This window comes from Harmonia axyridis, chromosome X (assembly GCF_914767665.1).
Source record: "Harmonia axyridis chromosome X, icHarAxyr1.1, whole genome shotgun sequence".
Lineage (NCBI taxonomy): Eukaryota > Metazoa > Arthropoda > Insecta > Coleoptera > Coccinellidae > Harmonia > Harmonia axyridis.
This window is the reverse complement of record NC_059508.1, coordinates 9,815,744-9,829,531: the sequence shown is the minus strand read 5'-3', so window position 1 is coordinate 9,829,531 and position 13,788 is coordinate 9,815,744. Positions and strand designations below refer to the sequence as shown.

Here is a 13,788-nt window from a genome sequence, read left to right as displayed (position 1 = left end):
CAAGAATGCTTTTTGTGATGAGTTTGGTAGACATCTATTGGGAACATTTTTTTTAGACCACAAACTGCTGAATTCGCATCCTTCTTTTTGCTTAGCACATTTTTTAGTACGAATAGGTACTTACTCAATTATAAGTATATAGTTACCTATTCATTAAGAGTGATAAATTCCTACGAATTTTTAGACATTCAAGTACCAGATATACAAGATAGATTATAGATAAATGTTCTCTTCATAAGTGTCATCTATGTATATTATTTATCTAGAGGTTGAATGACTCCGGTTTTTGACCAATTGTAGTCCTGAAATGCATTCAATCAATCTTCTAACACAAGAAAGTATTTCGTGATAAGTTTTTTGGTTGTGCTTTGTTGTGCAGACAACAAATACAAAAAATTGTGGTATGAAATAAAAACATTTCTTATATCTGAATGATGGGATGGAAATGGTGAAATGGAACTGTTTCTCCAATATTTTGATCTGATGAATTCGAAATAAAAATAATTCTTCAAATGCGCAATAAAAGTCGTCAAAGTTCACCAAAGAAAACGCCGATAAGCTTGATGAGTGTATCAGTTTTAGCGTCAATATCTCCTGAAAAAGTATTATTTGATTGCGCGTCATCTGAGATGTTCATGTGAATAATGTATGCATTATATTCATAAAGGAGGCTGTTTTGGGAAATTATTATAATATTGGATGTATAAATGTTTATTTGGTCATTTATTACAAGTTAATTACAAAACAAAAAATCTAAAAAGCTGTACTTCACGGCTTTCAAGCTCAATAATAGAGTCTAAATTTTATTGCTAATATTTACACATAATACTTTCTAACCATAGGTATATGTTAAGTATGTTGAATCTATCTAAAGTATGTACACATTACATTTATTTTTTTTTTTGATCAAACAATACATTCATCATATTCTTGAATATGGTTTACAGTAAGTAAATTGTAAGTATATGATTCTTATTAGAACATCAAGAAGAGATCCTTTAAATTTCGATAAAATCGATGTTCATTTCTTGAGTACAATATTGAAAATTTTCAACATTCATTACAGGAATTTTGAACATATGTGAAGATGAGATAACAATCTGCATCAGGATCAGGGACAGTGTTACAAAGCAACAATTAAACATTTAATTACATTTATGTTTTATCTCTATAAGTTTCTTACAGAATCTGATCAGTAAATTCTTTCGAACACGACCTGCTAAAAAGTTTTTCTCTTTTTTCTTATCATTTAAACCTGTTCGTTATTCACCAATCACTGAACTCTGATACTGCTTATAAAAATATATCCATAAATCAAGAACAAATTTTTATCAATCAACATTTATATCTACTTCTACACATTCATTTTAATCTGTTAAAGAATTAGGTAATATTCGATTCCATAAATACCCAATTTCAACAGGAAATATATTTATTAACTTAGAAATAGTCTTGAAAATCATTCTAGGAATGTTTCTATTCGGCATGGTGTCAATTGATTCACAATGCAAAAGTTAACACCATATTTAATTTTCGAAATTTTGGTAATTTCAATTTTGTATATCAGATGACGAATATATGGTACAAATTTTTGCGTTTCCGATTTCACAATCAGGATGAATTTGTTTCTTTCCTTGCTAGCTGTAAATGATTCTCAATACATATTTGCGCTCGTGCTCTATAGAGCTTTGACGTCTGACAAATTCGTGCTTAAATTCAAGATCGATGCTTATTATGGGTTAAAACTCTAACACTGATCTCTAGAGAAAATATGCCACTGTTAATTTGCTCCAACTTCAATTTTATCTTCTTTGCAGATCCATAGATAATGCAGTGAAATTAAAGAGCAGCCTTATTATCTCTGTCTTCTATTTCATCATGTTAGTTACAAGCATAATATTATTATCCGACACTAAATCAACAAATAAATCTATTTGTTAGAGGTGGATGAAGGAATGAGAAGGGTTGCGAAATATTATCTTTCGAATTAAGTATTCACCAAAGCCTGTTGAGTATTTCCGGAGTTTGAGTTATAAGTTTGAAGGGAACATTGAACAGTATGAAAAATTAAAATTGGCTCCTTGGAAAGCCACCTGAGCTTTCGTCGTACTTAGTTGAAAGATTTATGAGCTGGATTCTGAAATGCATAAATAATAGAACTTATCGAGATAGAAAATTCACACGGGATATAGTTGTTTATAGAGTTTAAAGCAGGGGTAATTTCATTACCTTTCCTTTTGGTTTGATGATATGTCCTACCGTTTTTTTTACGCATCCAAAGACTGAGTTATATAAGGTGCTTCAAGAATATTGTCATCTACTCAATCTGAATTTTTATCATTTTTTGGGAGTTTTATAATTTTGAAAAGTTACCAATCACAGATATCAATTTTTTTTTTGACTAAAAAGGCATATAGGATAATGGTCTTCGAAACACCTTGTATAGGATCTTAGCCAACATACAAAAACGTCCCTAGTAGATTTTACACAAATAAAACGTTTGAAGAAGATTGATCACATCAGACTTATTCGAAGTTCGTTCACCTCTCGAGGATGGTTATTTGAAGCAGCAGAAACAGCATGAAGTTGAACGTCCAGAAGGTTGCAGTGCTGCTGCTGTTTCCGTGTTGCATAGCTGCCGGTTGTTCGCCATGTAGAACATGAACGAGAACACTAGCGGCATCGCTGCTTGAAGGTGAACATGTGTAATTACCACTGTCTTGGGGAAGTGCCTTCGAGATTAGCAAACGGCTAGTACGGGTCTGTTTTTCTGTGACAACGTTAATGCCGCCTCTTTGAGAATAGTTGATTACATTCCCCCCTCTGTACCAGTAAATGAAACTTGGTGGATCTGGAGTCTGGAGAACTATGCAAGTTAAGTTTATGTCGCTACCGCTTTTGATGTATAGCTCTGGATTTCCCATTATCTTCGCCTTGGACACTGGAAATTCAAAAAGAAATGGATGATAATTAGAAAACGGAAAATGAGTTACTTTCTACTCATAAGGGTTGGAAAATTTTTACTTTTTTCCCCCTATAAAGCAGAATATCTCAAATCGTTTAAAAATACACTAACATTAAATTAGAATTCAGTAGTCAATTTCGTTGGTCGGTTACAATAACTTTTTTAATTATAAAATTTTGGCATCATCAACTGCAGATTTCATAGATATTAATGACAGAAGAATAGACGTGAAGTCAGAGGATTTTGGGGGCTTGCTCAACTTCGTATTATTATAATTTTTTTGGATGTAAAGCTTTTCTACTAAGAGGCCAATTGAAAAGTCCCTAGTCTACTTCTACTATACACATTTTTCTGGCAAAATTCGATTTTATTATTCAACATAGTTGCCTTCGAGGGCAATACAGCGATTATAGCGATCTTACAACTTTTCGATACCATTTTTGTAGTACGATTTGTCTTTCGCTTCAAAATAGGCCTCAGTTTCGGCGATTACTTCTTCATCGGCGCTAAATTTCTTTCCAGCACGCACTCTTTTGAGGTCTGAGGACAGAAAAAAGTCGCTGGGGGCTAGATCTGGCAAATACGATGGATGCAGAAGCAATTCGAAGCCCTATTCATGCAATTTTGCCATTGTTTTCATTGATTTGTGACACAGCGCATTGTCTTGATGAAACAGCCCCCTTTTTTCATTGGGGCTGTTTTCTAACGATTCCATCTTTTAAACGATCCAATAACGCTATTTAATAACCGCTGTTGATGGTCTGGCTCTTTTGGAGGTAATCAATGAATATTATACCTTGCGCATCCTAGAATACTGATGCCATAACATTGTCAGCTGACTGTTGTATTTTTCCTCGCTTTGGATTCGGTTCTTTGTTTGCAGTCCACTCAGCTGACTGTCGATTGGACTCCGGAGTGAAATGATGAAGCCATGTTTCATCCATTGTAATATATCGACGCAAAAATTCAGGTTTATTGCACTTTAAACACTGCTTCGAATCAATAACACGTTGTTGATTTTGATTGCTTGTGAGATCGCGTGGTACCCATTTTGAACAAAGCTTTGCCATGTACAAATATTCGAGAATGATATGATGTACACGTTCAGATGATATCATCACAATTTCGGCTATCGCAACTGTATTTTTTCCCTTCAAAAAGCAATATTTTATCAGCACACGATATTCTCTTCTTTCCATCTTTTTTCAAATAATAAAAGCAGGTACACTTACAACGCAATATCTCACAACCTAATGGCCGGACTGCTGTCAAATTTTGACACGTATCGTTCGAAGATTATTACTAACTGAAAATCATATGGATTTAATACTTGCACAGCCATCTGTGCATCAGACCGGGGACTTTTCAATTGGCCTAATAGATGTTGATAGAAAATGCAGATAAAATTCTTCTATCCTACTTATTTATGATCCATTGGAAACAATTCCGAATTTCAAATTCATATTTTGAGAATAAATCTGAATTATAACATATTTACATTATAAAGGTTCTCCCACTTCTTACATCTCAAAATCGAAAAAAGGTCTGCTAAAAAAAAGTTCTAAGTCTAGGAAAATAACTTCATCTTGTTTTCATGACTTTTTCGCTTTCCAGCTTTGTGAAATATGTATACACGGCAGATAGTTGCGTAATTGACCCAAACCAATAAACCTTAACACAGGTGATCATAAGTTATTCAATATCAATTAAGTCATGAAAAACAGTTGATTTCGTTAATAGGTTTTTCAATATTTAATTTTGAAAATGTAATCGGTATTGTAAGCTGAATTGAAGGCATATTCTCTACGCCTGGCTTGCATTTTCGCCTTATTTTCTCTTTGGTACTGTCCACCTTAAAGGTGCGCTCAAACTAAACTGAGTCAACTAATCACAAAACTGTCAAAGATGTTTTTGTAGTACGAAATCTCATCTAGTGAAACCTGATCGGACTTATAAAACGAGAGATGCAGATAACTAAAGCCATCTAATGGAAAAATATTTTTTTTTTACTACACCTAATAAGCAACTGCTCAGAATTGACTGAACATGCAAATGGATATAATCGGATCAAAATTGATCGAATCGCTAGTTGATTTTTTCAGAAGGTAGTAGAAAATACCGATCCTCCTTGCTATTAACAAGTTTTGAGGAATTATGTTTCGTAGTTTGTGTTCTTGAGACCAGACTACTCAATTCTAATTCCGTTTGTTCTCATAATTGGACGTCAAGGGGTGATAAATTGAAGTTGAAATGGAGGTAATTTTGGCTGAATTAATGTTTGGTATCATGGTTTGATAGCTTTTCGAAGCCCGCTTTCATTCGAGAAGTAGCAAAAACTTTTCTAATACGATTGCCACTTCTAGGTACTTGAGAACAAACCTCGGTATCTCTGTTCCATTATGATTATGATTCGTAGCCTTCTTCGTTGTATGAAATATTTCAAACGTTGAAGTTTGAAATGCCACCACATTGCAAGTGTAACTGATTTGAACTTGCCGTACCTAAAGCTTTCTGAATTGAGTTTTACAGCGTGTTACGAATGCTGTTCCGAATTGCATTTATGCAATTTTTTACGGTTCGTCATTTTCATCAGTAGTACTGAAGTGATGAGATTGTTTCTACACGTTATCATTATTTTTTTTAGGGACTATTCAACTTCAAAGTATGTTTTCTATTTAACGTTTCGCCCTTCAGAGATTTCTGAGTCTTAAATTATAACTCCACACTGATTTTCGGAGTATATTTGCCCAAATATCTGTAATTTTTTGATTTTGATCTGAGAATGGTCTAGAACGATTTGGTTAGGCTCATACATTATTCGAGATTGAAATCAATTCTGTTCATTCGGCAGCCTAATAATAGACGATATCTCTCGAACAAAATTTTTCAAGCAAGGTTGACACCCAGTTGCAAAAACGTTAATTGAAATTTAATGCCACATTAAACTTTAATCCTCCATTAAATGGTGTGGGTAGCCAATAGGCTACTCCTACTGGGAGATTAAAATTTTAATGGCCGTATTATTGGTGTACAACTTTGCTTCCACCGTTTTTCAATAGATTGCTGTAGCGGTAAATCGTCGTAAGTCGTAAGTCGAAATAAAAAGATCGTAGATGTCATACAATAGGCTTAGGTATTTGTTAACATAACGCAATCGAAATATCAGTCGATTTGTGTCTGCATCATAAAGTCATTCTCGATTAAACATATCAGCTTTCGAGCTGAATTCTCGTCATTTGCGGGAGGTTTTAATTTTCTGCTTTGATATGAAGAAATCTGCGGCTGAGGCTCTTCGAATGCTCTCAAATACATATGGTGAGGCCGCTATTAGTGAAAGAACGTGCCGAGAGTGGTTTCAACGTTCTAAGAACGATGATTTTGACGTCGAAGACCAGCATGGCGGTGGAAGAGAGAAGGTTTTCGAAGATGCAGAATTGGAGGCATTTTTTGATCAAGACGAGTGTCAAACACAACAAGAATTGGCAGGATCATTGGGAGTGACGCAACAAGCCATTCAAAACGCCTGTAAGTCATGGGAATGATTCAGAAACAAGGAAATTGGGTGCGGTACGAGTTGAGGCCGAGAGATGTTGAACGACGTTTCTTTGCTTGTTAACAGTTGCTTGCAAGTCAAATACGGAAGAGATTTCTGCATCGCATTGTGACTGAAGACGAAGAATGGGATCATTACGATAATCGCAAGCGCAGAAATCATGAGGATATCCCGGCCATGCTTCCACTTCCACGGCCGATCCGAATATTCACGGTTCCAAGATCATGCTCAGTATTTGTTGGGACCAGCTCGGCGAAGTGTATTATGAGTTGTTAAAACCGACTGGAGCAATCACACGCTATTGTTATCGAACGCAATCAGAGCGTTTGAGCCGAGCATTGAAATATAAACGGCCGCAATACAACGAGAGACACGAAAAAGTGATTTTACGGCACGACAATGATCGACCCCATGTTGCCAAAGTGGTTCAGACCTACTTGGTAACGTTTAAATTGGAAGTCCTATTCTACCCGCCATATTCTCCAGACGTTGCTCCCTCGGACTATCACTTATTTCGATCAAAGGCACATGGCCTGGCTGACCAGCACTTCCGGTCTTATGAAGAAGTAAAAAATTGGATCGATTCGTGGATCGCTTTTTAAGATGACCAGTTTTTTCAACGCGGGATTCGTACGCTGCCCGAAAGATGGGAGAAAGTAGTGGCCAGTGATGGACAATACTTTGAATCATAAATGTATAACCAGTTTTTTACAATAAAGCCTCGAATTTCGGCGAAAGCAAAATTGTACGCTTATGTTATAATGACAAAAAATTAAGTTTGAGGAATAATCTTCTTGATCTAACACTTCTGATATCTCCGAGTATAAGTTATCCTGATTGTTGAGCCGAGACGAAGAAACGTTTCGAGAAAACCGTTTACGAGCAGCATGAAATATTTAAGCATCATTTTCCGAGGAAATCGTCGCTATGAGAAAGAACTCGATTTTCCATCTTCGTCCTCTGGCTCTTCATTTGATAAATCAAACATTATCAAGATATTGAAACGGAACCTGTCGACCTTTGAACGTTCGTTTTCGATAAACGAGTCCGGACTTTAACTCTTGCCGCATTTCCCGCTCTGTTCGAAATTAAAAACGGACCCAAACCCTTTTTATTTTATGTACTTTCATATCTCCTGCTGAATTTGTTATTACACACTCAACGGAAGGCAGTAGATTCCGTTAGACTAGTTGAAATGGGAAGTCCTATTCCACCCGCCATATGCTCCAGACGTTGCTCCCTCGGACTATCACTTATTTCGATCAATGGCACACGGCCTGGCTGACCAGCACTTCCGGTTTTATGAAGAAGTAAAAAATTGAATCGATGACCACTTTCTTCAACGCGGGATTCGTACGCTGCATGAAAAGTGGGAGAAAGTAGTGGCCAGTGATGGACAATACTTTGAATCATAAATGTATAACCAGTTTCTTACAATAAAGCCTCGAGTTTCGGCGAAAGCAAAATTGTACGCTTATGTAATAATGGCAAAAAATTAAGTTTGAGGAATAATCTTCTTCATCTAACACTTCTGATATCTCCGAGTATAAGTTATCCTGATTGTTGAGCCGAGACGAAGAAACGTTTCGTGAAAACCGTTTACGAGCAGCATGAAATATTTAAGCATCATTTTCCGAGGAAATCGTCGCTATGAGAAAGAACTCGATTTTCCATCTTCGTCCTCTGGCTCTTCATTTGATAAATCAAACATTATCAAGATATTGAAACGGAACCTGCCGACCTTTGAACGTTCGTTTTCGATAAACGAGTCCGGACTTTAACTCTTGCCGCATTTCCCGCTCTGTTCGAAATTAAAAACGGACCAAACCCTTTTTATTTTATGTACTTTCATATCTCCTGCTGAATTTGTTATTACACACTCAACGGAAGGGAGTAGATTCCGTTAGACTAGTTTATGAGGCGGAAAGATAAACTGCATTAGTGGAACTGCTAAAGACCTCACTTCGGAGCGAATTAAAATATAAAGGGTGTCTCCGAAAGATTTCCGTTATTCACTATCGGAATTTGATGTCGGACAATTGCATTTTTTACCGGAGACTTTATTGCTCCCGTTTTATAGGACCGATCGTAAGTTTCGATTCTAAATATTGGCTTATACACTACGTTGGATCTCCTTCGAATTCTCCCCACCCCCCTGTTTTCATTTGTGTCTCTTGTCTGGATGTTTGAGTTCGAGTAAGGAAACCCTCATTCTGTAAACCTGACTTGCATTCCTAAAGGACGAGCCATTTCATGTTATTTCAATACTGGATGTTTTTTGAGACTTCTTTTCTGCCCAGAAAAGTGTAGACAGCATTAGTGACGTTAAAATCATTGTCTTTTAATATTTGATAATAGTTTTTCAATATGACTTTTTCTTATTCAGATTCAATCTTGAGTTGAAATTTATAGATGACTATGAGTGTATTCATGTGCATTTAGTGCTTTATCAGAATATTTATATAAACAGATTCAACAAATCATTTACGTAACATACGATATACAATGTTGGATTTGCAGGAGTTAACAAGTCCGTTACAAAACATAACACACTACACACATCGTCGAAAGTCTTGGCCCTCCTAGGGTTCTCAAGAAATAAACAATCTATATTTAGAAATGAGAAGAATATTTTCCTCTAATTCAACTGCAATATATTTGATAGAAAATCTTTGTTTGTTACTCTTTGCTTCAAGCTGAAGAATTGGGGGTCCTACACACATCATCGAAATCATGCCAACCTAGGTTTCTCAAGAAATAAGCAATCTATATTCTGGAAATGAGATGAATATTGTCTCAACTGAAAAATATTTGATAGAAAACTTTGTTACTCTTGGTTTTATGCAGGATGAAACAAAATAAAAAAAATGAGGAAAAATCTAAATTTATCGATTATTAGTTTTTGATTAATTATAGTTAATCCACAACTGAATCCAAATTCAATAGTCCGTATTATCACCTCTTCTTTCAATCAACTGTCCAATACGCCTAGGCATCCCACGAATCAAGTAATTAATGAAATTTTCAGGCATATCGTTCCATTCTTCCTGAAGGGCCGAACTCAATTCCTGAAAAGTTGAAGGTTGGTTTTGGCGATTGGATATTGCTGTCCCTGAGTAAACCCATAGGTGCTCAATTGGATTCATGTCTGGTGAGTTTGCTGGCCATCATTCTCTGGATATTGCTCTTTTGAAGAATGTTTTGAACCCTTCGTATGAAGTGCGGTGAGGCGTTATCATCTTAATGAATGAAATTATTTCCAAATTCGTTATGCAGAGGAACAATGATTGGTCAATGATATTTCTTACGTAGAAGGCACCAGTAATTCTTCGTTCAACGATAATGAAAGGGGTACAGCTGCCCAAAATTATACCTCTGCAGCACATTATTGATCCACCTTGAAAGGACACAACTTCCCGGGCGAAATTGAGTCGCTTTGGTCTGCCTGGACTTCTCCAATCCCTTTCTCGTCGACTATCACTTTGTACGTTGCGCCATTGTGGTGAAAGCCAGTCTTGGTGGTGTTCTGCCCATTGCCAACGGGTAGCTCTATGTCCAGATGATAGCCGAGGTACTCTTTGAGGTCTTCTTGCCCTTAAATTCGAGAAATGCAACCTCCTTATGGTACTGGTTGAGACTACCCGTCTATAGGTCCTCAAAAAATGACTTCGAAGGGCTGTTACAGATACCGTTCGATTCCTTTGAGTAAAATTTGCCATATAATGGTCTTCCCTTGCAGATGTTACACTGGGTTGACCATGCACCGGTCTCCGGGCAACGCTGGCGGTTTCCAGGGAAAAAGCCACTATTCGTCTTAGTGAAGTCCATGGAATATTCAAACGTTGCGCAATCTGGTGGTTCGACAAAGCTTTTCGATGTAGGGGTCCTATTATTGCCCGGTCAAACTGAGAAATTGGATGTCCCGGCATTTTCCATGGAATATTACAACTCTCGTTATTCGCTGAAAACTTATTAACTTTGAATACAGATTGTTGGTGCTTGATGCTACCATGAATGCGGAAATAGACATTGATAATTCCTATGTTTCATGCTGTTATTCGGCCAAGTTTCTAATTTTTGGACTATTATGCGCCACCCTATCTTGCGAGAATGAAGCTCTGGAAATCCATGGTAATCCTGCTCCCTAGTTTAACAGACCTCAATCCAATTGAACACGGGATCAGCTACAAAAAGCTCTGAATTCTTATCAACTAGCTTCACATACACTTCAAGAGCTGCAGTTTTTACTGAAACTCTTGAGAGAAATTGCCCAAGGCTGTTTTAACAATCTGATCGAAAATATGCAAAGGCGTTTTCAAGCTGTGGTTGATGTTCGATGAAGCCGTACCCTTTACTGAACTCTGAAATGATAACTATAACAGGCCAATTGAAAAGTCCCCGGTCTACCATAGAAAAAGACATTTTTTTTTGGCAAAATTCGATTTCATTAATCAACATAGTTGCCTTCGAGGGCGATACAGCGATTATAGCGATCTTCCAACTTTTCGATATCATTTTGTAGTACGATTTGTCTTTCGCTTCAAAATAGGCCTCAGTTTCGGCGATTACTTCTTCATTGGCGCTAAATTTCTATACAGCGAGCATTCTTTTGAGGTCTGAGAACAGGAAAAAGTCGGTGGGGGCCAGATCTGGCGGTGGATGCAGAAGCAATTCGAAGCCCAGTAATGCAATTTCGTCATTGTTTTGTGACACGGCGCATTGTCTTGATGAAACAGCACCTTTTTTATTCAAATGGAGCCGTTTTTTAACGATTTCATCCTTTAAACGATCCAAAAACGCTATATCATAATCGCTGTTGATGGTCTGGCCCTTTTGGAGGTAATCAATTAATATTATACCTTGCGCATCCCAGAATATTTATGCCATAAGCTTGCCAGCTGACTGTTGTGTTCTACCTCGCTTTGGATTCGATTCAACGTATGCAGTCCACTCAGCTGACTGTCGATTGGACTCCGGAGTGAAATGATGGAGCCATGTTTCATCCATTGTCACATATCAATGCAAAAATTCAGGTTTATTGTACTTAAACAGCTTCAAAGACTGCTCAGAATTATTAACACGTTGTTGCTTTTGATCTATCCATTCAAAATTATTTTGTGAACTTTTTTGATTTTTTCTTCGGTGACAGCCTCTTTTGGGCGTCCACTGCGTTCGCCGTCTTCGATGCTCATTTCACCACGTTTGAACTTAGCATACCAATCAATGATGGTTGATTTTCCTAGTGCAGACCCCAGAAACTCTTCATCAAGCCAAGATTTTGCTTCTACTGTATTTTTCCCTTCGAAAAGCAATATTTAATCAACACACGAAATAATTTTTTCTTTCATCTTTTTACAGATAACAAAAGTACCTACACTCACAACGCAATATATCACAAACTAATGGTCGGACTGCTGTCAAATTTTGACAATCATCGTTTGAAGGTTGTTACTAACTAAAAATCATGTGGATTTAATAGTAGCACCGCCATCTGTGTGGTCATACCACGGACTTTTCAATTGGCCTAATATGTTGTATTCGCCATAGAATATTTCATAAAAATGAAGTTTCGTACTCTAAAATCCATTATCGTCGAATAATCGATCTGAATTTTCCCCTGCTACATATAGAAAATATCTGGAAATGCATTCGCTTAGTTAATATCGTGTATTAGCGAAACATTTTTCGTTTGTTCAGTGTGTATTGTCGGTGTGTACTCTGCAGTATTCAACAATGAATAATCCTTATGAATAGCAGTTGGCTTCGCTGATATTTTGGCTATTCATTATTTGAGAACATATAACTACTACACCATTCGCTATATTTATTAAACTGTTCGCTTATTGCCGTTTATGGTTGAATGGAACTTTATGGTGCTAGCATGTTACATACAACAATATTGCATACAAGCGTATATTTTTCTCCAAGCCAACATGGATTTGAAAGCGTTTTGGTGTTATTAATTAGTTATTTTTTTGAACGGATCTATTCTACTATTAAATGGTAGGTAATAATGCTTTATCCTGATAATGAGCTAGATTCAGGGTTGCACGAAATACTTTAACGATTCACGAGTATGTGATATTTTAAAGAAATTGTACTCGTCCTGGATACTCTACAGTTGATATATCCTATCGTACAGGTTCTCACAGGCCAATTGAAAAGATCCCGGTCTACCACAGCAAAACACATTTTTTTGGCAAAATTCGATTTTATTTTTCAACAAATATGCCAAAATTCCAACTTTTCGATACCATCTTTATAGTACGATTTGTCTCTCACACAATTCATGCAATTTTGCCATTGTTTTCATTGATTTGTGACACGGCGCATTGTCTTGGTGAAACAGCACCTTTTTTTTTCTTCAAATGAGGCTGTTTCTTAACGATTTCATCCTTTAAACGTTCCAATAACGCTATATTATAATCGCTGTTGATAGTTTGGCCTTTTTGGAGCTGATCAATGAATATTATACCTTTCGCATAAAAGAATACTGATGCCATAACCTTGCCAGCTGACTGTTGTTTTTCCTCGCTTTGAATTCGGTTCATCCTCTGCAGTCTGCTCAACTGACTGTCGATTGGACTCCGGAGTGAAATGATGGATCCATGTTTCTTCCATTGTCATATATCGACGCAAAATTTCAGGTTTATTGCACTTAAACAGCTTCAAACACTTTTCAGAATCTTTAACACGTTGTTGCTTTTGATCGCTTGTGAGCTTGCGTGGCACCCATTTTGCATACAGCTTTCTCATGTACAAATATTCGTGAATGATATGATGTGTACGTTCAGATGATATCTTCACAATGTCTGCTATCTCGATCAACTTCACTTTACGGTCATTAAAAATTATTATTTTTTTTTTATTTTTTCGTCGACGACAGCCTCTTTTGGGCGTCCACTGCGTTCGCCGTCTTCGGTGCTCATTTTACCACGTTTAAACTTAGCATACCAATCAATGATAGTTGATTTTCCTGGTGCAGACCCCAGAACCTCTTCATCAGGCCAAGTTTATACGTCAACTGTATTTTTTCCCTCCAAAAAGCAATATCTTATCACCATACGAAATTATTTATTTCATTTTTTTTTAAATAACAGAGGTACCTACACTCACAACGCAATATCTCACAAACTAATAATCGGACAGGTGTCAAATTTTGACACTTATCGTTTGAATGTTGGTACTAACTAAAAATCATATGGATTTAATACTGACACCACCATCTGTGCATCAGACCGGGGTCTTCTCAATTGGCCTAATATTAGAA

General features: G+C 36.7%; 1 protein-coding gene across 1 annotated transcript in view; it reads right to left on the bottom strand.

Moving 5' to 3' along the window:
- Positions 1-703: 703 nt before the first annotated feature.
- The window catches only part of LOC123685985 (myosin light chain kinase, smooth muscle-like), a 376,864-nt gene continuing 363,779 nt past the window's right edge, over positions 704-13,788 (bottom strand). Inside the window, exon 5 of the mRNA XM_045625883.1 lies at positions 704-2,941. Within this exon, the coding sequence (XP_045481839.1) occupies positions 2,541-2,941 (401 nt within the window). The 3' untranslated portion in view covers positions 704-2,540. The remainder of the gene's footprint in view (positions 2,942-13,788) is intronic.